Genomic DNA, 27,854 nt, shown 5'->3' with positions numbered 1-27,854 from the left:
GGGCACTCTGGTCTGGTAGGAAATATTGTTTACAGGTATGGCGGGAACGGGACTTAAGACTGATAAGATAATCCGCGCATCCAGACGCAGAGAGGGGCCAGATGACGGAGGACGGCAGGCATTGTTTTGATAAAAGCTCTCCATTGTTTTGAGGAACCACAGACATCGGGACGCTCGTCTCTGAGGTGGTGGGGCCCACGTGGGGCTTCCTCGGCATGCCCATGGGAGGAGCCGGGACACCATCTTGCGGAAAGACGTTGGCTGAGAGAAGAAAGGCAGGAGGACTTCAGGGGAGGCTTGACAGACTCTAATTCGACTAATTCGGCCGTATTCGATGGAGTTCACTTAGTTAAATTCTTACAGAAATTAAATCTGGCCCCGTGTGAAAATGTCGGCTTTTCTTGTTCATCTTTTCCATCGAGAAAGGAGCGCGCATTGTTGGGTGACTGTAGGTTGTGTTTGGTTAATGGAGTCCGATAACTAATTCGAACAATTTGGTAAACGATACATTTTAATATTTAAATTCCCAACAGTAGTAATCATAATAACAATAATGGTAATAATAATCCTAAATCCACTGAGTAATCAATTACTCGACCACAAGGGATGTAGACGACATAGGAAGAGGTACAGTGGGACCTCGCTACTTCGCGCTTCGACGTCCGCGGGTTCAGAGCTTCGTGGGCCTAAAAAATAATAATAATAAAATAAAAAGTAGCTCAGGAGGTAGAGCGCTCGTCTAGGGATCAAGGGATCCCAGTTCGAATCCCGGCTCGTCCGTGTTACATGTCGAAGTGTCCTTGGGTAAGACACTGAACCCCTAATACCCCCAATATGCAGGTTAGCGCCTCACATGGCTGCACGGCCGCTATTGGGAAATGTGAAGCACATTGTAAAGCGCTTTGGGAAGTCATTGACTTGAAAAGCGCTATAGAAATGCAGATCATTTCATTTCATTTCAAAATTAAAAAAAAATAAAAAAAATTCAAGCATTTTTTGAAGGGACGTCGCTACTTCCTGGTTCCACGTTCACGGGTTCAGAGCTTCGCAGGTCTAAAAAAGAACAATAATAGAATAAAATAATCTCATTATCTCATCTCATTAGCTGCACCGCTTATCCTCAGTAGGGTCGCGGGGGTGCTGGAGCCCATCCCAGCAATCATCGGGCAGTGGGCAGGGGACACCCTGAACTGGTTGCCAGCCAATCGCAGGGCACACGGGGACAGACAACTCGCTCGCTCATTCACACCTAGGGACAATTCCATCTATCCGTCCATTATCTGCACCGCTTATCCTCAGTAGGGTCGCGGGGGTGCTGGAGCCCATCCCAGCAATCATCGGGCAGTGGGCAGGGGACACCCTGAACTGGTTGCCAGCCAATCGCAGGGCACACGGGGACAGACAACTCGCTCGCTCATTCACACCTAGGGACAATTTGGAGAATAAAATAATGAAAAATATCTATATATATATATATATATATATGTAGGCAGCACGGCGGCGCAGTGGTTAGCGCATGTGCGGCACAGTTCATGTCTTGGGAACCTGTCGTGGGTTCAAATCCAGCTCCAGAATTCCTGTGCGGAGTTTGTATGTTCTCCCCGTGCTTGCATGGGTTTCCTCCGGGCACTCCGGTTTCCTCCCACATTCCAAAAACATGCATATCAGGTGACTTGGCCGGTCCAAATTGTCCCTAGGTGCGAATGAGCGAGTGAGTTGTCTGTCCCCGTGTGCCCTGCGATTGGCTGGCAACCAGTTCAGGGTGTCCCCTGCCCACTGCCCGTTGATTGTTGGGATGGGCTCCAGCACCCCCGCGACCCTACTGAGGATAAGCGGTTGCAGCTAATGAGATGAGATATATATATGTATATTCTTTTTTTTGTAAGCATTTTTGAAGGGGCATCGCTACTTCGCAGATTTTCACTTTTCGCGGGTGGTTTTGGTCCCCATTAACCGTGATAACCGAGGTCTCACTGTCTTACATTTAAACTTAGTATCACACTGGTATCAAAGACAAATGTTAGAGAATGGAGAGAATACAGGAGGCGGTCCTGAAAGATATCAATAAATGCAAAAAAAGCACGACGAGGGAAACAACTTTTTGGTGTATCTGATGAGGAATCGAACTTTGAAAGACATTCAATCAATACATTGTAAATTTGACATCGTGTTCATAGTTGATCTCGTCGATCACGGTTCACTTTCTCAATAACGTGGTACTGTGAGTAAAAATAATGTGACAATGAGATCGAATTCAAAGCCTTTTCTTATCTTATTTTGTCAACCGATCAATCGTAGCTCAAAAAACTGTTATCCTACCGTAAAACCTCGTGTATAATGTGCATCCAAACTTTGAGGGGTTTTGGAGGATAAAAAAAAGCGTCTATAAATGAATAAATACTCTCACGACCAGAACGGAATCAGGACCCAAATGCGCCCACGATCCTGTGCTCGCTGGACGCGGGAAGCAAGTCGCTTTCGTATTCGGATTGTGGTCCGAATGTGAAAGTGGATCTTCCGTAGCGGGCGATGGGACAGAAAAACAGGTTGATAGCCAGGACGCGGGAGCAAAAATGTTTTCGGTGTCAGAAACGGGTCGTAAGCCGGGACGGGAGAGCAGACGTGGACGAGATCAAAAACAGGTCGTAGCCGGAGACAATAGGAGAGATCAGGAACGGGCAGGTGGAAAACGGGTACAAAAACGGGACAGGCGGGAGTCAGGGTCAAAAAGGCTTGCCTTGTAACAACAGAGGTTCGCAGACGGACTGACCAAAGGAGAGTGACAGGACCGGGCTTAAAAAGGGACAGGCAGCCAATCAGCAGCTGGCGCCAAATGAGCGCAGGTGATCCAAATTGGTAATTATGACAAAATATGGGGGCAGCACGGCGGCGCAGTGGTTAGCGCGTGTGCGGCACAGTTCCGAGGTCATGGGTTCGAATCCAGCTACCAGCCTTCCTGTGCGGAGTTTGCAGGTTCTCCTCGTGCTTGCACTCCAGTTTCCTCCCACATTCCAAAAGCATGCATGTCAGGTTAATTGGCCGGTCCAAATTGTCCCTAGGTATGAATGAGCGAGCGAATTGTCTGTCCCTGTGTGCCCTGCGACTGGCTGGCAACCAGTTCAGGGTGTCCCCTGCCCACTGCCCGGAGATGGCTGGGATGGGCTCCAGCACCCCCGCGACCCTACTGAGGATAAGCGGTACAGATAATGGATGGATGGATGACAAAATACCGTATAACACAATTCTTTCTGCCTCTGTACCAAACAAGTGTTTGCTGACCATTGTTGTATTGCACCCTTATGCAAAGTCCCTACGAAGCACGCAAGATTCTGATTGGAAGATTAGGGCATTGTGGAAGGGAGTACAGCCAATTGCAGGTACCGTATTTCCCGCACTATAAGGCGCACCGGGTTATAGGGCGCACCCCCCAAAAATGTTTTTTGGTCCTATATTTTCCATACATAAGGCGCACCGGATTATAAGGCGCTACAATGGGAACGTCGACAAAACAGTCAGATAGTTCAGTCAAACGTATTACTTATTGGGATTCAAGAAATGCCAAACATTTCTTAGTTTCCATTTTATGTTTTGCTGGCAACTGTGTGGACAGCAAAGTAAGAATTTTATTGTGCAGGGAAACTGAGTTCTTTTCTGTGCATATGACAATAAACACTTTGAATTGAATTTAGTTTAAAAATAGACTCATCACAGAAACATCAAGATCCTTCTAAAACAAGATACCGGGAAAATATAAAGCCGCATAGCTCACCTAAGTTCTCTTGCAGCCATCACATTCAATAATGATACGTAACCATGGTCTTCTTACAACCGTGAGTGGAGTCAATCCAGGAGAGTCAAATATTTACAAATACAGAATAGTAAAAAATGTTTTCTCTATGCCGTAGTGCAACCCAACGTGTGATTCACATTCATCTTTTTCGGCCAATTGCAGGCTTTGTTTTGCCGTTCAAGCCTATGCCAGCCTGTAATTGATAAAAAGGATCCGCCCCCTTTACCTCCAAATAACTTTAGCCAATAGTGACTGATTCAAATGATGATTGACACATTGGTTAGCCAATGAAACACCGGTATATAAATCCCAGCATACACCACGGACGACTTCGCGTTCGGGGAAAATCGAGTCGGCGGCTGCTTGCCTTAGTTGCAAGACTTTGCGACTTAATATTGATCCATATATAAGGTGCACTGTATTATAAGGCGCGTGGTCAGCTTTTGAAAAAAATAAAGGCTTTTAGGTGCGCCTTATAGTGCAGAAAATACGGTAATTAGAGAAAATGTCTTCCTGGTTTGCTCGCACAATTGCCTTGTACAGGTCGTGTTGCAGGATCATCTTTTGACATGATCATTAAGTCTGTTGTGGTCTCGTCATGGTCCTGAGACTTTTCCATCTGTTTACCATGAAAACATCAAAGCGGAGGGTGAAAATGGCCCCTCATTTTCTGCTTTCCTGCAGGTCACAGTTCGGGACGTTCCCACCTCCATCTGCCACTCGCTGACGGATCCTCATATTATCACGCTGGACGGCAGGTATTTTAACAGTGATGTTTGTGCCTGGTGAGGCGCAGTCAGATTTACGAACGTACAGCTTGTTCATCATTTGTTTGAAGAAGCAAGAAAGCAATATTTGTCTAAAGTGTAACATTATTGTCTTACCTTAACTTATGAATGAAGTCTATGCTGTGCTGCGTCTTTGAAATAAAAGCAAAGATAGATAGCTAATAGCATTATGAGGAAATTGTCGCGGGATGGGGTGGAAGGGGTGACCGGACCAGAACGGAGGCAGGAGGCAGGAAGGGAGAACTCAATTGCAGGACGATCCAAAACTTTTATTTACCAAAATAAAAGTTGTCCGAAACTCAGGGACAAGACAGAACAAACAGGTTTTAACAAAAACGTGCAAACACAGGTTTCTTCCAACTCAACTAAACAGGACCAGGCATGACAGAACAGAAAAGGTATATAATGAGCCAGCACCCGCAAAGCCCACAATCCAGCCTTAAATAGCAGACATGCGATTAGTTGAACTGCTTCAGCTGGTGCCCAGGCGACCATGACAGAAATAACTGACTGGATGGATTTACTTTGTATTAGCTTGCTAGTACTATCACTAATTCTATGGTTTGGGGCTGTAGTGTGTGCAAAATCAAAATCCTTAATGAGGCGGCCATGAGGCGAAATAACTGTGTGCAGTGTTCATTTGACCTGTGAAAAGTGCTGGGTCCCGGGGACTGGCATGTTCAAAAATCTATGGGTCCCAACAGAGATCTATGGCTCCCCAAAATTTAGTGTTATCGAGGTTGAAATCGTAAATCGGCGACAAATATATAATATAAATCTATATATTCATTCAGTTTTAATCATCAAATTATGAATTCATTTTCTGCATCAAATTATTGTTGGTAATATACCGAATAAAGGGATCACCACAAACCCTGTCTTTTTTTTTAATGTTCTCCTTTTATACTTCCTTTTTTTCTTAACTTCTTGATACAACATAATTCCTAATATCAATCATCAAAGCAAGTGAGCCGTTTGAGAGACGGACTTCCTTTCCCTACACAACTCGAACTCGTTTGACTTGATTGATTTGCCGTTTGGTGATAGTCGGTGTATACCTGATGGTACCCATCATTGACAAATTTGCGCTTTTCCGTACAGATTTTCTCGTACGTCGTAAACGTCTTAAAATGCATAATAAACGTACTTTGTACAGCAAAAACGTACAGGTTGACAGGTATGAATTTCTCCGCCGTTTTTTTGTGCTGGAATTATTGTCGTTGTTATCACTTTCTGCATTATGTTTCGACGTACAGTAAGACCTCGGTTATCGCGGTTAATGGGGACCAAAACCACCCGCGATAAGTGAAAATCCGCGAAGTAGCGGCGCACCCTCAAAAAAATTATAGCAGCACGGCGGCGCAGTGGTTAGCGCTTGTGCGGCACAGTTAAATGTCTCGGGAACCTGTCGTGGGTTCAAATCCAGCTCCAGACTTCCTGTGCGGAGTTTGTATGTTCTCCCCGTGCTTGCATGGGTTTCCTCCGGGCACTCCGGTTTCCTCCCACGTTCCAAAAACATGCATTTCAGGTGAATTGGCCGGTCCAAATTGTCCCTAGGTGTGAATGAGCGAATGAGCTGTCTGTCCCTGTGTGCCCTGCGACTGGCTGGCAACCAGTTCAGGGTGTCCCCTGCCCACTGCCCGATGATTGCTGGGATGGGCTCCAGCACCCCCGCGACCCTACTGAGGATAAGCGGTGCAGCTAATGAGATGAGAATGAGATGAGATATATATATATATATATATATATATATATATATATATATATTTTTTTTTTTTAATTATTTTTTAGACCCGGTTAATGGGGAGCAAAACCACCCGCAAAAAGTGAAAATCTGCGAAGTAGCGTCGCCCCTTCAAAAAAAAAAAAAAAAAAAAAAATCTCATCTCATTATCTGCACCGCTTATCCTTATTAGGGTCGCGGGGGGGCTGGAGCCCATCCCAGCTATCTCCGGGCAGTGGGCAGGGGACACCCTGAACTGCTTGCCAGCGAATCGCAACTGCAAATCAGTTCTCGCAGCTTGCTGCGTTCTTCATCGACGCACCAGCCGAGAGATCCACCGCTAAGAGTCTTACAGCTGGGCAATTTTACGTCTGCCCGGGACGATCGGAGACAAATTCACGACAGGGTTTATACTTGCGCTGCACCGTGGGTGCCGTTCGGTCGCTCCTGCGAGCGAGCCCCTAACCCGCGGCGAGGGTATTTTCGGGCGCGATACGCACGACACCGCGACAAGCCGAGCGGGTCGGGTGCTCGGCGCAGAGGCCGGCCTGTCAAAAGCGCAGCAGAATGCGCGTTCACGCGAGGAGGGGAGGATTTTGTACGGGAGTCGGATTCGGGCACAACACCGGCGCCCGGCGTCTCCTGCCCGGGCCGCGATGGCTCTACATGGCGCTACACGGCCCTCGGGGAAAGGGGTAGGGGGGACCTGTGGGGTTAAGGGGGCGGTGAAGCGGAAGCCACACCGAAACCGCGCGCCGGGAAACGAGAACGGCGCGCCGTGCTAGGGTTGTCGGCTGAGGCGGATTCCCGCAAAAAGTGAAAATCTGCAAAGTAGTGACGCCCCTTCAAAAAAAAACAAAAAAAATGTATATGTATATATATATATGGGCAGCACGGCGGCGCAGTGGTTAGCGCTTGTGCGGCACAGTTCATGTCATGGGAACCTGTCGTGGGTTCAAATTCAGCTCCAGACTTCCTGTGCGGAGTTTGTATGTTCTCCCTGTGCTTGCGTGGGTTTCCTCCGGGAACTCCGGTTTCCTCCCACATTCCAAAAACATGCATTTCAGGTGAATTGGCCGGTCCAAATTGTCCCTAGGTGTCAATGAGCGAGTGAGTTGTCTGAGATCGAACCTCCTGTGTGGAGTTTGCATGTTCTCCCTGTGCTTGCGTGGGTTTCCTCTAGGCACTCCGGTTTCCTCCCACGTTCCAAAAACATGCATTTCAGGTGAATTGGCCGGTCCAAATTGTCCCTAGGTGTGAATGAGCGAGTGAGTTGTCTGTCCCCGTGTGCCCTGCGATTGGCTGGCAACCAGTTCAGGGTGTCCCCTGCCCACTGCCCAGAGATGGCTGGGATGGGCTCCAGCCCCCCGCGACCCTAATGAGGATGAGCGGTACGGCTAATGAGATGAGATGAGACATATATATATTATATATTTTATTTTATTTTATTTTTTTATATATATAAAAAAGCTCTGAAGCCGCGAACGTCGAACCGCGAAGTAGCGAGGTCCCACTGTATTACTGACACTGAAGAAATTACCAATAATACAAACTTTTTTTTCGGAGGCATACTTAACCTTCGCTCGACGACGAGCACCACAACGACGACGTCATCTCGAAGCAAAGAGATCTCGTTGGCCGAGATCGGCGTGCGGACGAAAACTCAAACCGCGAGACCAAAACAACAATGGCGGATGTGCCTGACGAAAAGTTTGGAGTGCGGTAAATCTTTGTTGAAAAAAAGTAATCAGGTAATAATGACAATTTTGTGGCAAAAAGGTTGCGTCCCGGGGACGCACGTTGATTTGAGACGATGCGACCCCAGTAAAAATGATGCGTCTAGGACGCAGGGACGCGGGCAAACCAGAACACTGTGTGTGCCTCATTTTGCATCTGTATATGCTCAGCGCAGTTATATGTTACATACTGCTCCTTTCAAATAAAAGTATCAATAGAGAGTTAATCCTCAATTTGGAAAAACAGCCCATGAAATGACATAAAAAGTTACTGGATTGCTTGACTTACTGTTCGCCAGTTAATACTATAGCTAATTAATTTTTTGGGGCTATGTTGTGTGGCTAATCAGGCTCTTGTTCTCACTAACGCCCTCTGCCATGAGGCAAGAGAATTGCATGTCTCACACTGCACAGTACAGAAACACTGATTAGTGCAGAAAACTGTGGTCTTTTATTTGGGCAGGAATCCGTACACGGAAGGTCAGGTAGTGAGGAAAAAGTATCTGGAACACCAAAGAGAACAATCATGATCCAAGTGGCAGGCAAACGGTCGGTATTCCAGTAAGTTGAGCAGCAAAGATGAAAAAAATCCAAAAGTTCGTAGAATAGAATAGAATATACCTTTATTGTCATTGTTACAAAATGGGTTAACATATTGTGACAACGAAATTGGGCATGACACTCCAGTTTCACACATTCACAATGAGGTAAAGAAACCAAGAAAATAAGGAACAGAGAAGATTAAGGTTATAAAACAAGGAGGATAAGGTTATAGTTATAATTTACACAATATTTACACAAAGAAATGACGGCATGTACGATGTTACATACAGTTGGTATCAAGTTCATCAAGCGGTACTTGTGCTCATGAAGGGCAGGCAGGGATCTGGTACAATGGAAGAACAAGGAGCTGAGAAAAAGGTACTTGGGAAGTGGCAAGAAAAACAATGAACTAGCACGGAACTAGGGGTATTGAGTAGTAACAAAGGGAAGAAGAAGAGTTTTTATAAGAGGAAAACCATGAGAAATTCAAGACAAGTGACCTCAGCTGTAAGGATGAAAAATTGAACCTGAAGGTGAGTATCCAACTTAGGTAAGAATAGGATGTGATTAAGGGCTATACAAATAAACATGACTTGAAAGATGAGGAAGAGAGAAGGAGAGGGAAACCTACAGAGAAACCGACACCTGAGTGCTGGATCAAAAAATCCCAAAATACTGATGTTAGATGGGAAAGAACTTTGAAACAGAATACCGTATTTTCCGCACTATAGGGCGCACCGGGTTATAGGGCGCACCCCCAAAAAATAGTTTTTGGTCCTATATCTTCCATAGATAAGGCACACCGGATTATAAGGCGCTACAATGGGAACTTCGAGAAAACAGTCAGATGGTTCAGTCCAACTTATTACCCCCTTAACATTCCCAAAGCTTGCAAAGAAGCAAATACGTGTCGAGAACACGTGCGGATGCGGTGTCCGTACGATGTCACTCAAATGCATCGTTCCATCGTTCGGAAGGTTAAAGTCTTGGGATTCAAGAAATGCCAACCATTCCTTAGTATCTATTTTCTTTTTCGCTCGCAACTTTACTGTGCATATGACAATGAACACTTGGAATTGAGTTGAATTCACTCAACTCATCACAGCAACATCAAGATCGTTCTAAAACAAGATACCGGGAAAATATAAAGCCGCATAGCTCACCTAAGTTCTCACGTTCAATAATGATACGCAACCATGGTCTTCTTACAACCGTGAGTGAAGTCAATCCAGGGGAGTAAAATGTTTACAAATACAGACTAATGAAACATGTTTCTTTATAGCGTACTTTAGCAAGCTTGCTATTCAGTCATCTTTTTCGGCCAATTGCAGGGTTTGTTTCGGCCCTCTGGCCTCTCCGAGGCTCCGAATAACTTCAGCCAATAGCGATCGATTTAACAGATGATTGACACATCTTTTTCGGCCAATTACAGGGTTTGTTTCGGCCCTCTAGCCTATCTGCGGCTCCGAATAACTTTAGCCAATAGCGATCGATTCAAATGATGATTGACACATTGGTTAGCCAATGAAACGCCGGTATATAAATCCCAGCATACACTTCGCCTCGGGGGAAAATCTAGTCGGCGGCTGCTTGCCTTAGTTGCAAGACTTTGCGATTTAATATTGATCCATGTATAAAGCGCACTGTATTATAAGGCGCATGGTCAGCTTTTTAAAAAAATGAAGACTTTTAGGTGCGCCTTATAGTGCGGAAAATACGGTACGTATAACCATTTCAAATCTTTTTTATTTTGTATTCCTATGATGACAGGTGAGGCACAGGCTCATCCGCCTCCCCAGACTTGACATTGACCGTCTTTCTGTGTCACGTTTTTGCAGGCGCTACGACAACCACCAGCCAGGAACCTTCGTGCTATACCGAAGCCTGGCCCGGACCTTCCAGGTCCACGTCCGGCAGTGGGATTGCGGCAGTCGCCACAACGCCGTGGCCTGCAACTGCGGCGTGGCGGCACGAGAAGGAAACAACCTCGCCATTTTGGATATGTGCTACACCCGAGAGCGAAAGACCAGACCGAAGATCAGCGTGAAGATCCTGGACCCAGGAAATGGCCAACAGGTCCGAGTGTTGGAATCTCACCGGGGGAAAAAGATCACTGTGAGTATCTGGATAGAGAGACAACATTTCTTGGAGTGGCACAACTCTTAGTTTGGTCTGTAGTGGCCTTAGAATTCAATCCCACAAAAAAGGTTCAAGATATGGGGCGGCAGTGGCTCAGGAGGTAGAGCGCTCGTCTTGGGATCAAGAGATCGCAGTTCGAATCCCGGCTCCTCTGTGTTACATGTCCAAGTGTCCTTGGGTAAGACACTGAACCCCTAATACCCCCAATAAGCAGGTTAGCGCCTTACATGGCTGCACGGCCGCTATTGGGAAATGTGAAGCACATTGTAAAGCGCTTTGGGAAGTCTTGACTTGAAAAGCGCTGTATAAATGCAAATCATTTAATTTCATTTCATAAAGATGTACAGTGGAACCTCGGTTTTCGAACGCCTCTCAGTTCGAACGAATCGGAGTCCGACCCAAAATTTCGAGAAATTCTTGCTTCGCTGTTCGGTCAAAAAAATCGGAGTTCGAACGCCGGTAATGCGTGAGTGCGTACGCTAGGGTGCGATGCTGAGCGGCATACGGGTGTAGTTATCGCGTGCGGACGTGCTTCGTTTTGCTTTCGCTTTTAATATCGGTGAACGGAGTGTTTTAGCCCCTAATTATGCCTCCGAAGAAAGTCAGTGCAAGAAGCAAAGTTGCTACAGGTGAAAAAAGAAAAGTAGTGCGTACAACTATTTAAGAAATAAATAATAGCAAAATATGAAGGAGGTGTGCGAGCGCCTTCTTCTGACCACCACAAAGGTAAGAAATCCTATTCATAATTATTTTCTTTATCCTTTTTTTTTATTTTTACACGTTCATGTTAGCGTAATCTTTCGTACGGAAGATTACGATAACGCGACCGTACGATTAGCCTGGGTTAGCATTATGTTTACGTTGAACATTCAGGTAAACATTCAGGGTGTTGGAACGGATGAAAACGATTTACATTATTTTCAATGGGAAAAATTATTTCGGTGATCGAACAAATCGAACAGGGTTCTGGAACGGATTATGGTCGAGAACCGAGGTTCCACTGTATTCACAGGAAAAGAACAGGTATCGGATTGTAAACGAACAAAACAAGGAAGTTTACTAAGATCTTCAGACTTTACAAACATCCATGCTATGACAATATACGATCGACAAAACTCCCCTGCTACACAATTTCAAATAACTAATAAGATCTGAGAGAACAAAACACGGGCAGCACGGCGGCGCAGTGGTTAGCGCTTGTGCGGCACAGTTCATGTCATGGGAACCTGTCGTGGGTTCAAATCCAGCTCCAGACTTCCTGTGCGGAGTTTGTATGTTCTCCCTGTGCTTGCGTGGGTTTCCTCCGGGCACTCCGGTTTCCTCCCACATTCCAAAAACATGCATTTCAGGTGAATTGGCCGGTCCAAATTGTCCCTAGGTGTGAATGGGCGAATGAGTCGTCTGTCCCTGTGTGCCCTGTGATTGGCTGGCAACCAGTTCAGGGTGTCCCCTGCCCACTGCCCGGAGATGGCTGGGATGGGCTCCAGCCCCCCCGCGACCCTACTGAGGATAAGCGGTGTAGCTGATGAGATGAAATTGAATGCAGGCACTAACCTTTATTTTAACAAAACATGAAAGAAAAACGATGCAGGGTATGTTGGGACACTAAATGGCTCTAACTAAACTAAACAGAACATTATCAAATGTTGGTAGAACAAGTTAGGGAGTTCCATGATGGCAAGATCATAAAACGGCCAATTTAGCAGAGGACACAAGGTACAGAAAATGAAAGTGTCACGGGACCGGACCAGATCGGAGGCAGGAGGCAGGAAGGATGAACTCAATCGCATAACGACCAGGTACTTTTATTTAGCAAAATAAAAGTTGTCCAACACTCAGGGACAAAACAAAACAAAAACAGGCTTACAGGCAACCAGGAACTCAGACTAGGAAAACTCACAAAACAGGCTTTTACTCAGAACGGGCAGAAACAGGTTTCCTCAAGTCAAACAGAACAGATTAATGCAGAACAGAAAACGCAATGAACCAGCAACCGGCAATCCCCAAAACCCGCCTTTGAGAAGCACACACGCAAATTAGACGATCTGCTACAGCCGGTGCCCAGGGGGCGGGGCCATCCGGTCGCCACGGCGACCATGCTGGACATGACAGAAAGTAGACGAAAAACTTCCAGTCGTGCCACTCCGAAGAACTCCGATGACATTCCCTGTAAAAAAAAAAACTACAGTATGCGCTGCCCCGATTGTATCGTAGGTGTTATTTTCCTCTGGCGCTTTTGTCCGAGCCGACGTCGGCGTTTGGGGCATGAGTTTGTTGGTACGAGCGCCGAGCGTCGACTACGGCAACACGGAAGGACTTTGCGGCTCCTTCGATAACAATAGCCACAACGACGTTCACGATGACCTGCTGGCATTTATCGAGAAATGGAGGTGAGAATATACTCGATTGATTATTTACCATTTGATATTTAAGATTTGATCTTTGTCCAAATCGTTAAAGATAAACGATGGCACAGGGGGAGGAATAAGTAACTGTACGCTTTCTCATTTCCGAAATCAGATAGAATACAAAAATAGTATCTGCTTGAACTAAAAACACCCAAACATTTTAAAGTTTCCATATCATCAAAGAGCAGGGTTGGGTAGGGTTACTTTAACTAGATTACTTTCAATTACTTTGTGATTAATTGGAGTAATCAAATATGCTAATAAAAGACAAAAGAAACTAAATATGAATCAAATGATGACTCACAACACGTGGTAAGCTTTCTCTCCTGACTTTGATCTCTTTGAGCTCCGGCAAAACCAGGGTTGGGTAGGGTTACTTTAACTGGATTACTTTCAATTACGTTGTGATTACTCCAATGCCAAATATGCTAATAAAAGACAAAAGAAACTAAATATGAATCAAATGATGACTCACAACACGTGGTAAGCTTTCTCTCCTGACTTTGATCTCTTTGAGCTCCGGCAAAACCAGGGTTGGGTAGGGTTACTTTAACTGGATTACTTTCAATTACTTTGTGATTGCTCCAATGCCAAATATGCTAATAAAAGACAAAAGAAACTAAATATGAATCAAATGATGACTCACAACACGTGGTAAGCTTTCTCTCCTGGCTTTGATCTCTTTGTTGTCCGGCAAAACAAACATAAAATACAACAGAAACAAAATGAAAATAAATCCAAACAGCTTGCCAACATCATTTTTGCCGTTCCATGTATTCCGTTACTCCCCAAGCCTGCACAAAATTGAGTCATTTTATTTATATTTAGTTTATTTTGTCTTTTATTAGCATATTTGGTATTGGAGTAATCCAAAAGTAAATGAAAGTAATCAAGTTAAAGTAACCCTACACAACCCTGATCAAGAGTGACGACATGCAAACTAAAGACAAATAAGGAAAAGATAGGTAACTAAATGTGTTATCGTCTTTGTCAAAATCACACCGATAATTAAAACACAGTGTTTACTTTAACCTAAAGCACCTAAGTATCAAATTTTAATGAGGATATCATGCAAACATTGATGGAAGGGGAAGCAATAAGTAAATAAATGTGTTCTAAACCTTTTTAAAACTAACAAATGAAAAAACGGTATATGATTTAACTAAAAACACCCATTCATGAATGGCTTTCCATATTCGAACAAGGATAGCATGCAAACAATGACAGAAGGGGGAGGAATAAGTAAATAAATGTCATCTGATCTATGTTGAAATCATGCAGAAGAAAAAAAACGTCTGCTTGAACTCAAAGCACTAAAACATTTTTATAGGTTCCCATGTTTTAAATAGGATAGCATGTGAGCAATGACAGAAGGGGAGGAATAAGTAAGTGAAACACCTGCCTAGGGATACTAAATGAGCAATTAAAAGCAATTGACAGAGATGTTGTCAGCTACATATTCTTGCCTATTCCAACAAATTGTGGAAAGACAATTCAAATGCTTATTCTTCTCCTTTTTTTATTGTCTGCATGTTATCTTCATCAAAAAAATATTTTTTTTAAAAAGGGTGAGGGTTCTGTTACATACAATGACAGAAAGAGAGGAATAAGTAAGTGAAACATCTGCCTAAAGATACTAAATGAACAATTAAAAGCAATTGACAGAGATTTTGTCAGGTACATATTCTTGCCCATGCAATTGAATTGTGGAAAGACAATTCAGATACTTATTCCTCACCTTTTTTTATATTGTCTCTATGCTATCTTCATCAAAATGTTGTTGTTTTTTTCATTTGGGTCATTTGAAAAAGGGTTAGGGTTCAATTCCATACAATGACAGAAGGAGAGGAATGAATAAGTGAAACATCTGCCTAAGGATACGAAATGAGCAATAATAGCAATTGATAGACAGTTCTGTTACATATTCCCTCTTCTTCAGTTGTTTTTGAAAAGCGTTTAGCTACTTATTCCTCCCCCCCTCCTGTAATTGATTGCATGGCATTTTCATGAAAATATGGAAATATTGTAAAGTTTGGCTGCTCTCCATTCAAGCAGGCACTGTTTCTTTGTCTGATTTTGACAATGACAGAGGATTCCCTTACTTATTCCCCCCCTTCCATGATTGTTTAAGGGCGTCTCAGTTACTTACCTCTGCCTATGGACAATCAAAGAGCAATTGAAAGCAATTGACAAATATGTTGTTAGCTACGTATTCCTCCCCCTTCTGTCAAAATTGTGGAAAGACGGTTCCGTTACTTATTCCTCCCTCCTTTTTTTCATTATTTGCTTGCAGTCTTTATATGATATGGAAATGTTTGTGTGCTTCCAGTCCAAGCAGACAAAAAAACAGTGTCTGCTAAAAGAACTCAAACGTTTAGAACTTTCCACATTTGATGAAAATAGCATGCAGACAATAAAAAAAGGGGGAGGAATAAGTAACTGAACTGTCTTTCTACAATTTGATGGAAGGCGTAGTAGCAGGCATTGTTTCTTCAAATGATTTTGACAATGACAGAGGGTTCCCTTACTTATTCCCCCCCCTTCCATGATTGTTTAAGGGCGTCTCAGTTACTTACCTCTGCCTATGGACACTCAAAGAGCAATTGAAAGCGATCAACAAACATATTGTTAGCTACGTATTCCTCCCCCTCTGTCAAAATTGTGGAAAGACGGTTCCGTTACTTATTCCTCCCTCTTTTTTTTCATTATTTGCTTGCAGTCTTTATATGATATGGAAATGTTTGTGTGCTTCCAGTCCAAGCAGACAAACAAACAGTGTCTGCTAAAAGAACTCAAACATTTGGAAATTTGATGAGAATAGCATGCAGACAACAGCAAAAGGGGGAGGAATAAGTAACTGAATCGTCTTTCTACAATTTGATGGAAGGGGTAGTAATATGTAGCTGACTACATTTCTGTCATCTGCTTTTAATGTCTCATTGAGTATCCTGAGGCAGAGGTTTCTCTTACTTATTCCTCACCCTCTGTCATTGAAATATCAGAAAACCCCAAAGTTAATAGATTGTTTCTTATGTTTTGGTTAGGATAGCTCCCGGTGAGAGTTTTTTTGAGAAAATACCTTCACCTAGCAGACCAGATGAAAAAAAACCTTTTTGCCGCTGCCAGAAAGGAAACCGGTCCATTGCCCCAAATGACGAAGGAACTCGGCCGATACCCGGTCACTCGGAATGCTCGGCACAGGACAACGTGGATTATACATCGTTTTTTCCTTCAATAGACACCACGTCCCGATATCTCCAAAGTTTGGAATTCCTCGGAGACAATCATCACCCATCAGATGACGGACTCCCAGGACAAACGACCATCAAGTTCCAGTCAAGGTCAGCAAGTGTGAGTCAGGTTGACCGGGAGCATCTCTCCTACTCCATCCCAGGAGATCACTTTACCAAAGCACGACGAGAAATTCGAGCTGGTTGGCCCACCCCGAGCGGCCTCACCGCTAGCAAAGCTTTGGAGCTGTGCAAGCTAGCTTTGGCTAACTCCACAGTTAGCATCGCTTGCGGACAGTTTCTGGGACGTGGCCTGCAGGAGGCGCTCCATCTCTGCGTCCTGGACGTGCAATTAAAAGATGACACGAGCTGGGATGAGGCCATGCTAGGCTACCTGGCTAACGAGTGCGAGAAGACGCTACTGGAAAACCGGGGCGAGGGACGAGGCCACAGGGTGGAGGCGATAATGGCGCTGCGCTGTCCTAACCTCTGCAACGGAAATGGGGAGTGTACGCGATTCGGATGCCGGTGTCATCAAAACTTCAGTTCGTACGATTGCAGTCCAACTATCGGTGAGTTTCTTCTATTCCCTTACAGCACAGGTGTCAAACAGGTGGCCCGCGGGCCAGATCAGGCCCGCTAAGGGATTGAATCCGGCCCGCGAGACAACACTCAGAGAAGCGCAAGAGAAAAACCAGTCAAAGCCAGGTGCCTCTGACAAAGGCACTGTACTTGTATTTATTTATCTCTCTCTCTCTCTCACTCACTCTCAATTCTCTCTCTCTCTTTCTCTCTCTTTCTTTCTTTCTTTTTTCTTTCTTTCTTTTTTTCTTTCTTTCTTTCTTTTCCACCCGTTTTCTCCTACTTCGTCTCTTTCTTTCTTTCTTTCTTTCTTTCTTTTCCACCCGTTTTCTCCTACTCTGTCTCTTTCTCTCTCTCTCTTTCTTTCTTTCTTTTCCACCTGTTTTCTCCTACTCTGTCTCTTTCTCTCTCTCTCTTTCTTTCTTTCTTTTCCACCAGTTTTCTCCTACTCTGTCTCTGTCTTTTTCCCTCTGTGTCTCTTTCTCTTCCTTTGTTTGCCTTGTCTCTTTCTCTCTCTGTGTCTTTTAACCTCTTTTGCTCTAACTTCCTTTTCTCCCTTTTCTTTTTCTCTCTCCCTACCCTTCGCGCTTTCTTTTCTCTTTTCTCTCCTTCTGTCTTTCTATTTCTCTTTGGATTTCTTTCTTCCCCTTCCTTTCTTTTCACCCTCTCTCACGAGTTTTCATCTTTTGTTTCTCACGCTCTCTCCCTTTCTCTCTTTTTCTTTCTTTATCCCGCCCTCTCTCCACTTTTCTCCCTCTTTCTCTTATTTCTTTATCTCTCTTTTTCTTTCTCTTTAACCTACAAGTCCGGCCCCCGACAGAATGTTTGTTCTATCGTGTGGCCCCCGAGTTAAAATGAGTTTGACACCCCTGACTTACAGTAAATCCTCTGTGTCCAATTTGAATATGTTATCGACTAAATTAGTAGAGTAAAGGAAGAATGACATTTACCTTATTTTCCGCACTATAAGGCGCGCCTATAAGCCTTTATTTTTTTCAAAAGCTGACCATGCGCCTTATAATACAGTGCGCCTTATATATGGATCAATATTAAGTCACAAGGTCTCGCAACAAAGGCAAGCAGCCGCCGACTAGATTTTCCCCCGGCGTTTCATTTCCTAACCAATGTGTCAATCATCATTTGAATCAGTCACTATTGGCTAAAGTTATTCGAAGGTAAAGGGGGCGGATCCTTTTGATCACTTACAGGCTGGCATAGGCTAAAGGGGCGAAACAAAGCCTGCAATTGGCCGAAAAAGATGAATGTGAATCACACGTTGGGTTGCACTACGGCATAGAGAAAACATTTTTTACTATTCTGTATTTGTAAATATTTGACTCTCCTGGATTGACTACACTCACGGTTGTAAGAAGACCATGGTTACGTATCATTATTGAATGTGATGGCTGCAAGAGAACTTAGGTGAGCTATGCGGATTTATATTTTCCCGGTATCTTGTTTTAGAACGATCTTGATGTTTCTGTGATGAGTTGAGTGAATTCAACTCAATTCCAAGTGTTTATTGTCATATGCACAGTAAAGAACGCCATTTCCCTGCACAATAAAGTTCTTACTATCTGACTGTTTTGTCGACGTTCCCATTGTAGCGCCTTATAATCCGGTGTGCCTTATGTATGGAAAATATAGGACCAAAAACTATTTTTTGGGGGTGCGCCCTACAACCCGGTGCGCCCTATAGTGCGGAAAATACGGTAATTTACATTTGGTGTGACATGACTTGAGCTGGTCCAGTGGAGTAGCAGGTGGATGCAGAGCTGATTCAAGAAGTAATGTAGTCCGCCAGGGTACGACATGAATCAATTGTCAGGTTGGGATCATTGGGGGAATTTGCTGAAACCAGTACAATGCCTTCCGAACCCGCAGTACTTCAAACTCAAAATAACATAGTAGGATATATTAGGTACTACTTATGTGTAATATTTGTATATAGGATTAAATATTATAAATATATATGTATAAAGGAAAAATTGGAAAATAAGAAAATATTTTTCAGACTATATTATGACAAAAATAGACATAAGATATATAACAACATTTTTTTGTTTCTTTGAATATTCAGTTTTTAGTATATTTTACATTTTTTTTAAAAAGGAAATTCTGCTCTTTGAAATATTTGTGTTTGTCGGATTATTCTATTCTTACTTTTTGCACAGCATTTAGTAAAGAAATGAGGAAATAAGAGACCAAAAAAGAAAAAGAAAAGAAAAAAGACATAGCAAGAAATTGAATGAAAATAACAGAAAAGAAAGAGAGAGGAAAACAAAAGAAGAATGAAAAAAGAGAAGAAGAAGAAAAGAAGAGAAAAAGCTTGGATAAAAAGAAAAACAGAAAGGGAAAGAAAACATTTTTCCTCCAGCAATTTATTTTTTCAAATTGCACCTTATAGTTTCGTTTTTATTCAATGAATGAAAGTTTTTTTTTTACTACTAGAGGGCGCTGAATAATACAAAATGCTCTGTTTTTGTTCTTATTTTTATTTTTTTGATTCAAAACAATAGTTGATAAACACAAGATAGTAAATCTTTGTGAATGAAAAGAATCTCATCTCTCATCTCATTGGCTGTACCGCTTATCCTTATTAGGGTCGCGGGGGGGCTGGAGCCCATCCCAGCCATTTCCGGGCAGTGGGCAGGGGACACCCTGAACTGGTTGCCAGCCAATCGCAGGGCACACGGGGACAGACAACTCACTCGCTCATTCACACCTAGGGACAATTTGGACCGGCCAATTCACCAGAAATGCATGTTTTTGGAATGTGGGAGGAAACCGTGGTGCCCGGAGGAAAACCCACGCAAGCACGGGGAGAACATACAAACTCCGCACAGGAAGTCTAGAGCTGGACCACGCAGGAGGTTCCCTTAGAGTAAATCTTCTGTGTCCAAACTGAATATCATCATTAGCTAAACCGCTTATCCTCAGTAGGGTCGCGGGGGTGCTGGAGCTCATCCAAGCTATCTTTGGGCACTGGGCAGGGGACACCCTGAACTGGTTGCCAGCCAATCCCAGGGCAAACAGAGACAGACAACTCATTCGGTCATTCACACCTAGGGACAATTTAACCCGGCCGATAAACCTGAAATGCATGTTTTTTGGAATGTGGGAGGAAACCGGAGTGCCCGGAGGAAAACCCACGCAAGCACGGGGAGAACATACAAACTCCGCACAGGAAGTCTACAGCTGGACCACGCAGGAGGTTCCCTTAGAGTAAATCTTCTGTGTCCAAACTGAATATCATCATTAGCTAAACCGCTTATCCTCAGTAGGGTCGCGGGGGTGCTGGAGCCCATCCCAGCAATCATCGGGCAGTGGGCAGGGGACACCCTGAACTGGTTGCCAGCCAATCGCAGCAATCTGAATATGTTTTGACTAAATAAGGAGTAAGTAGAGTAAAAGAAAAATGACATTTGTTTGAACTTTGGTGTGACGTGACTTGAGCTGGTCCAGTGGAGTAGCAGGTGGATGCAGAGCTGATTCAAGAAGTAATGTAGTCCACCAGGGTACGACATGCTAACTATACAATGCCTTCCGAACCCGCGGTACTTCAGGTAAAAACTCAAAATAACATAGTAGCAGCGTTGGGTAGTTTTTGCCGTTCCATGTATTCGGTTACTCCCCAAGCCTGCACAAAATGTAGTCATTTTATTCATATTCAGTTTCTTAGCATATTTGGTATTGGAGTAATCCAAAAGTCATTGAAAGTAATCCAGTTAAAGTAACCCTACCCAACCCTGTTCCCAACTCTGCTTCTCAAAGTGTTTTCAGTCCCTGTCATTAGCCTGGAAATCGGTCGCTGAGTAAGTCCAGGAATGTGTAAAAACCCCACAAACAAACCTCAAAAGTCAGCACTGTCCATACTTGCCCTTCTTTTATGAGGTTCAGTTTGCGTTTTGGAGGGAGACGATGTCAACTTACCTCCCATTATTAGCAAATGACAGGGCCTGAGAGGGATGTTTTTTGCAGCGTGCACCTGTTTTGCTAACCTCCGCAGGAAGTCCATGACACGCTTCATCACGTTAGCGCTTAGCCAAAATGGCCGTCACAAAAAAACAGCAGGGGAACGTGTGCACTAGACCTGTGATTCACAACCACTTTCAGTAGGTCACAGACGCCGTTGGCAATGCAACCTTGTGAATACCTGCACCGCTTATCCACATTAGGGTCGCGGGGGGTGCTGGAGTCCATCTTAGCCGTCTTCGGGGAGTGGGCAGGGGACACCCTGAACCGGTTGCAGGACACACAGAGACAGACAACTCACCCACTCATTCCAACCCAGGGACATTTTGGAATGTGGGAGGGAACCCGTAGTGCCCGGGGAGAACATGCAAACTCTGCACAGGTCACAGACGCCGTTGGCAATACAACCTTGTGAATATCCATCCATTATCTGCACCGCTTATCCCCATTAGGGTCGCGGGGGGTGCTGGAGTCCATCTAAGCCGTCTTCGGGCGGCGGACAGGGGACACCCTGAACCGGTTGCAGGACACACAGAGACAGACAACTCACCCACTCATTCCAACCCAGGGACATTTTGGAATGTGGGAGGGAACTTGTAGTGCCCAGGGAGAACATGCAAACTCCGCACAGGTCACAGACGCCGTTGGCAATACAACCTTGTGAATATCCATCCATTATCTGCACCGCTTATCCCCATTAGGGTCGCGGGGGGTGCTGGTGTCCATCTTAGCCGTCTTTGGGCAGTGGGTAGGGGACACACTGAACCGGTTCAGGACACACAGAGACAGACAATTCACCCACTCATTCCAACCCAGGGACATTTTGGAATGTGGGAGGGAACCCGTAGTGCCCGGGGAGATCATGCAAACTCCGCACAGGTCACAGACGCCGTTGGCAATACAACTTTGTGAATACCTGCACCGCTTATCCGCATTAGGGTCGCGGGGGTGCTGGAGTCCATCTAAGCCGTCTTCGGGCGGCGGGCAGGGGACACCCTGAACCGGTTGCAGGACACACAGAGACAGACAACTCACCCACTCATTCCAACCCAGGGACATTTTGGAATGTGGGAGGGAACTTGTAGTGCCCGGGGAGAACGTGCAAACTCTGCACAGGTCACAGACGCCGTAGGCAATACAACCTTGTGAATACCTGCACCGCTTATCCACATTAGGGTCGCGGGGGGTGCTGGGGTCCATCTTAGCCGTCTTCGGGCAGTGGGCAGGGGACACACTGAACCGGTTTCAGGACACACAGAGACAGACAATTCACCCACTCATTCCAACCCAGGGACATTTTGGAATGCGGGAGGGAACCTGTAGTGCCCGGGGAGAACATGCAAACTCCGCACAGAAAGACTGGTAGCTGGCTTTGAACCGATGACCTCAGAACTGTGCTTCGGACGCGCAATCTTCTATTCGTCACTGTTGTTTGTTATTTTGAGTAAGACACACTGTTTACAATGCTAAAAAAGGACAAAAATACAACTAGTAAGTAAGTAATACTACAAAAAAATACTGCAGATATACTGAGGGTCAATGACTGCAACGATTAGTCGACGTTGTCGACAAAAATCAATAATAGAAATGGTCAACAATGAATTTCAATGTCGACTCTTATTGCCAGTGGAGGTTTACCGATTATGGGACGGGCCAATTATCGGCACCGATATTGGTATCGGTATTTTTATTCATTCGACGGACCGATTAAATAACTTTAAAACCTGGTTATTTGAGTTTTTTTATACTACAACTTTATGAATAAGTGAATTTTCATTTAACTTTAATAGAGAGATTGTCATGGTTGCCATGGTGCCCAATTGGTCCCGCCCATGTGGTGCCAGCTGCGGCTGGTTGAGAGATTGGCTTTCTTGTCAGCCCGTCAAACGAACTTCTTCCCCACAAGACGTGGGTTCTGACTCGGTCCTGTTTTCCTGTTGATATTTTCACTCCGGTATTGTTCCCGTTTATTTTTGTCCCGTTTAATTTCAGGTTCCAGTTTTGTTTCAGTCTATTCCGGTCCTTTTTTTTATTTTCTCCGGTTTTCGTTCCCGTCCAGTTTCTCCTGTTAATTATCGATATCCTGATTTGTTGTCAATCCTGTCTGTCCCTTCCTGTCCGGTATCGACCCCATCCGTCCGATATCAACTCGGGCAATTGTAATCGGTCCCTTCGGTCTCTGGCTTCCTGTCCTTCCACGCCAGACCGGCTTTCTAACCTGCACGACTCGGAAAATAAAAGGCTTGTGTGAGAACATCACCCGATTGGGTCCTGTTTCTGTTCTGGTTCGGACAGAGAAATTCCGTCTCTCTTGTTCATCTTTTCCATCAAGAAACGAGCGCGCATAAAATGTTGGGTGAACGTAGGTTGTGTTTGGTTAATGGAGTCATAACTAATTCAAACAATTTGGTACATTTTGATATTTAATTCCCAACACCATAATACCAAGACAAAATGTTAGATTAACCCCAACACTTATAATAAAACCTGCACACAACAAAGACACAGAGACGTGAGTATCACTTACTTGCAAGGAGAAATCACCATAGACTGCCTGTTACAGTCTACTAGACACTCTGAAAAAGTCTATTTCGTCCTTGCCTTTTTATTGTATTAGGAACGCCCTAGTTTACATAATGTTTCTTCTGCCAAAGGGAGTGACAAAAAACCAGTTTGAGATCTGTTTTCACAACAACATCTTATCGTATCAACACCTGTTTAAACTTACAACAACATGTTATGGTATCAACAATATTACTATTATTGAACTAGGCTAGAATGGCACACTAAGCAAGAATAGAACACAGTATGCAACAGTAGAATAACTTATTTACAGTTTAAATCCATCACAAAATGTCACGAGATGGGGTGGAAGGGGTGACCGGACCAGAACGGAGGCAGGAGGCAGGAAGGGAGAACTCAATTGCGTGACGATCCAAAACTTTTATTTACCAAAATAAAAGTTGTCCATAACTCAGGGACAAGACAGAACAAACAGGCTTTAACAAAAACGTGCAAACACAGGTTTCTTCCGACTCAACTAAACAGGACAATGTATAACCGAGCGGACAATGTGTATAATGAGCCCACACCCGCAATACCCAGAATCCAGCCTTAAATAGCAGACAAGCAATTAGCTGATCTGCTTCAGCTGGTGCCCAGGGGGCGGACCGGTCGCCAAGGCGACCATGACACAAAAACTATGTATCCCTGAGCAAAATCTGAGTTTGACACCTGTTCTAAACAATATTGACTATGTTGTTATCAATGACATTATTCACGATTCTATTCTATGTATAAAGCCTATCAGAACCCAGCGTCCATCACTCCTACATCAACTCCAAGAATCACAGTGAGCAAGGTACAAGAAGTTCTCATAGGATACTCCACTTCCCATCAACCAAGTCTCCATAATACCAAGACCCTGCAAAAAGCAGAACTCCACAGACCTCCTGTGAAAAACCACCTGAAATCGTCTTTGCGGTTTCCTACAACCAGTAAGACCAGTCTGGCACCGGACCCGGTCAGGGTTCCTCTTCCACCAATCAGCACCACAGCTGAGAAGCCAACCAATACCAAGAAGATGCTCAACTTGGGAAAACCGGCAGCAGGTGAGAAAGACCAGATTTTGGGGGGGATATTAATGCAAAAACTGAAATCTTGTGTCCCAGCAAACTGCAGCAGCAGGCCCTGCTTTCCCGGGGTCCAATGTATCAACCGAAGGCCACCACATGTGGGTTACGTTTGTGGTCGATGCCCGCCAGGCCTTCACGGCAACGGCAGAATCTGTATGAAGAGCGCCAAGGCCGGTAAGGAGGTACAGTCTTCCCTCGCCATATGGTGCTTTCCCCATTTTTTTTCTAAGAATTATTTTTCTGGATACCAGCTTGGTGGCCTTGGTGGTAGGACACCCTACCCGAGACTGGGAGGTCACTGGTTCAAGTCATACCCAAGTCAAGTCATTTTTATTTGTATAGCCCTTAATCACAAAGAGTCTCAATGGGCTGCACAGGTTATTGCACAGACTATTATTTCAGACTATTATGACACCATCCCCTGATCTGGAACCAACATGAGGGCAGGGAAAAACTGAAAAACCTCAACATGAGGAAAACGAAGAAACCTTGAGAAGGGACCGCACATGTGGTATCCCCTTTCAGGATGACCAGACAGCAAAGGATGTTGCAATTACAAATAATACAGAGATATTGTACACAAAAAGTATAGGTTATTCATATGCTATAGAGTAGAAGTGTGTTTTAAGCTTAGATTTAAACATTTCGACTAAGGTTGCAGATCGAATCTCAGGGGGCAACACCGGGGCCCCCAATGGAAAACACTGTCGGATTTCTTCTTGGCTCTTGGGATCACTAGTAGACCGGCGCTTTCAGAACGAAGGCCCCGGACCGGAACATAGGGGGAAATCAGATCTGAAAGATATGAGGGAGCAAGTCCATGTATGATTTTGTATACTACCAAAAGAACCTTGAAATCACATCTTAGGCTAACAGGGAGCCAATGCATGTTAGCCACAATCGGCGTGATGTGATCGGACTTTTTTGTCCTAGTTAACAGCCTGGCTGCAGCATTTTGTACCAGCTGAATACTCTTGATTCTGGACTTCGGGAGACCGGAGAGTAGTGCATTACAGTAGTCGAGACGGAAGGTAACAAACGTGTGAATTATAATCTCCGCATCCGACTGAGACAGCATAGGACGAATTTTAGCACTGTTGCGAAGATGGAAGAAAGCGGTTCTAGTAATTTTCTTTACGACTTACAGCCTTGGTACCCATACCTGTCAACCTGTACGTTTTTGTCGTACAAAGTACGTTTATTATGCATTTTAAGATGTGTACGACGTACAAGAAAATCTGTAAGGAATCCTAGGAAACAAAATACATATTTCCAAAGTTAAGGGTGGGAAAAATATATTTCCACAACAGACAGATCTACCGGTAACTCAGCTTTACCCCACTTCCCATCAGCCCGCGTTTGCTCCGCCCCTTCTTTTTGATTCGCCCGTAGAACACATGACAGAATAAATCTCAAAAATAAATACATGACAAAAATATACAGTTGCAAATACATATTATACATGGTTACACATATTTACGAAGAAAGACGGTACACCGGGAGAGTTTTCAAAGCTTTAATAATAATAATATAACTTTCATCCCAAACCGATCATTTGAAAGGTACCAAGAGGTTAGTAGGATCACGCTCGCAATGCATCAAACGTGCCTGTCAAAAAAAAAAGCATCCCGTAATTGTGAAATTCACGGTAGATCTTCCTCAACTTCCTCTTCATGACTATAGCCATCAAGGGCGCCTCATTATCGGAACGTACCTTTACGTAACAGACAATGATTGCATAAACTTAGAGGTTGCAGTCTTTCTTGGCGCACATATTCTACTGGTCTTAATCTTACCTTTTATATAAATTGGCCGCTTCACTGAATAAGCCGCAGGGCTGAACATTTGGGAAAAAAGTAGCGGCCTATAGTCCGGAATTTACGGTAGTCATAATGACGCAGATTAACGAATTCATCCTGAAAATCGAGTCACTCTGTATAACAAAAGTGTCGTCCCAGTTTGATGACATGTGTTCTTCCTCAGCCTCCAATCAACTTCTGCATCTGCAGTCAGCTGCCCAAAGGAGAAGATCCAATGGCAGCAAGTTCTCGGACCTCCAGGCTCCCGTTTTGGCTTTCAAAGACGGTGTCAAAAGCTTGTCCGCACCACGTCAGGTTTTGTCTTCAGGGAGGGAAGGTGGTACCGGAAGGAGAGAGGTGGACACTGTCCATGTGCTCAGATCCACTACGAGTTTTCCTTCGGTTTCTGCGCACCACAGAAACAAGGTCACCTCCTCCAGGGAGTTTTCCCTCTCAAAGGTGAGTCAGACTGATATAAAAAAAATTTGACGATTGAACACTTGCAAAAGAAAATGCCTATAATGCCAGGGTTGGTATATTTTGATTATTGATTGCTTGTGAAGAAGAAAGCTTGTAATGGAAAGGTAGTTCTATTTCTTTATTATTATGTCAGGGCTGGTATATTTTAACTAATTAACACTTGCGAAGAATGCTTTGTCACGGGGGACCGGACCAGAACGGAGGCAGGAGGCAGGAAGGGAGAACTCATGTGCGTTGACGATCTAAACTTTTATTTAGTAAAATAGAAGTCGTCCAAAACTCGGGGACAAAACAGAACAAAAACAGGCTTTTACTCAAAACGCGAAAACACAGGTTTCCTCCGAATCAAACGAAACAGGACAGAGCAAAACAGAACGGGAAATGCAGACAGAAAATGCAATGAGCCAGCATCCGCAAAACCCAAAACCCCCCTTAAGAAGCAAACGCGCAAATTAAGCGATCTGCTTCAGCTGTTGCCCAGGGGGCGGGGCCAGCCGGTTGCCACGGCGACCATGCTGGACACGACATTCTTATAATTCCAGGGTTGTTTAACTCTGTTTTTGATTATCAAACACTTGATGAGAAGGTTCATAAACACAGGGTTGGTTTATTTTGACTTTGATATGCTCATACTTGGGCAGCACGGCGGCGCAGTGGTTAGCGGATGTGCGGCACAGTTCATGTCTTGGGAACCTCCTGCGTGGGTTCAAATCCAGCTCCACACTTTCTGTGCGGAGTTTGTATGTTCTCCCCGTGCTTGCGTGGGTTTCCTCCGGGCACTCCGGTTTCCTCCCACATTCCAAAAAACATGCATTTCAGGTGAATTGGCCGGTCCAAATTGTCCCTGTGAGTGAGTTGTCTGTCCCCGTGTGCCCTGTGATTGGCTGGCAACCAGTTCAGGGTGTCCCCTGCCCACTGCCCCGCGACCCTACTGAGGATAAGCAGTGTAGCTGATGAGATGAGATGAGATGCTCATACTTCTTTTTTTTTACGTTCGAAGACTTGCAACAATTATTAAGTATCATT

At 44.4% G+C, this 27,854-nt stretch overlaps 1 protein-coding gene across 1 annotated transcript in view; it reads left to right on the top strand.

The window, feature by feature from the left end:
- The window catches only part of LOC148368590 (von Willebrand factor D and EGF domain-containing protein), an 84,011-nt gene that overhangs the window by 24,139 nt on the left and 32,018 nt on the right, over nt 1-27,854 (top strand). The window contains exons 9-15 of the mRNA XM_088329711.1: nt 4,475-4,548; nt 10,419-10,695; nt 12,934-13,109; nt 16,172-16,929; nt 24,217-24,525; nt 24,586-24,723; nt 26,533-26,807. Coding sequence (XP_088185837.1) covers nt 4,475-4,548; nt 10,419-10,695; nt 12,934-13,109; nt 16,172-16,929; nt 24,217-24,525; nt 24,586-24,723; nt 26,533-26,807 — 2,007 coding nt within the window. The remainder of the gene's footprint in view (nt 1-4,474; nt 4,549-10,418; nt 10,696-12,933; nt 13,110-16,171; nt 16,930-24,216; nt 24,526-24,585; nt 24,724-26,532; nt 26,808-27,854) is intronic.

The sequence above is a fragment of the Urocampus carinirostris genome, chromosome 3 (assembly GCF_059441175.1).
Source record: "Urocampus carinirostris isolate Australia breed hairy pipefish chromosome 3, RoL_Ucar_1.0, whole genome shotgun sequence".
In the NCBI taxonomy this organism is placed as follows: domain Eukaryota; kingdom Metazoa; phylum Chordata; class Actinopteri; order Syngnathiformes; family Syngnathidae; genus Urocampus; species Urocampus carinirostris.
This window is presented reverse-complemented; position numbering and strand designations above follow the sequence as displayed.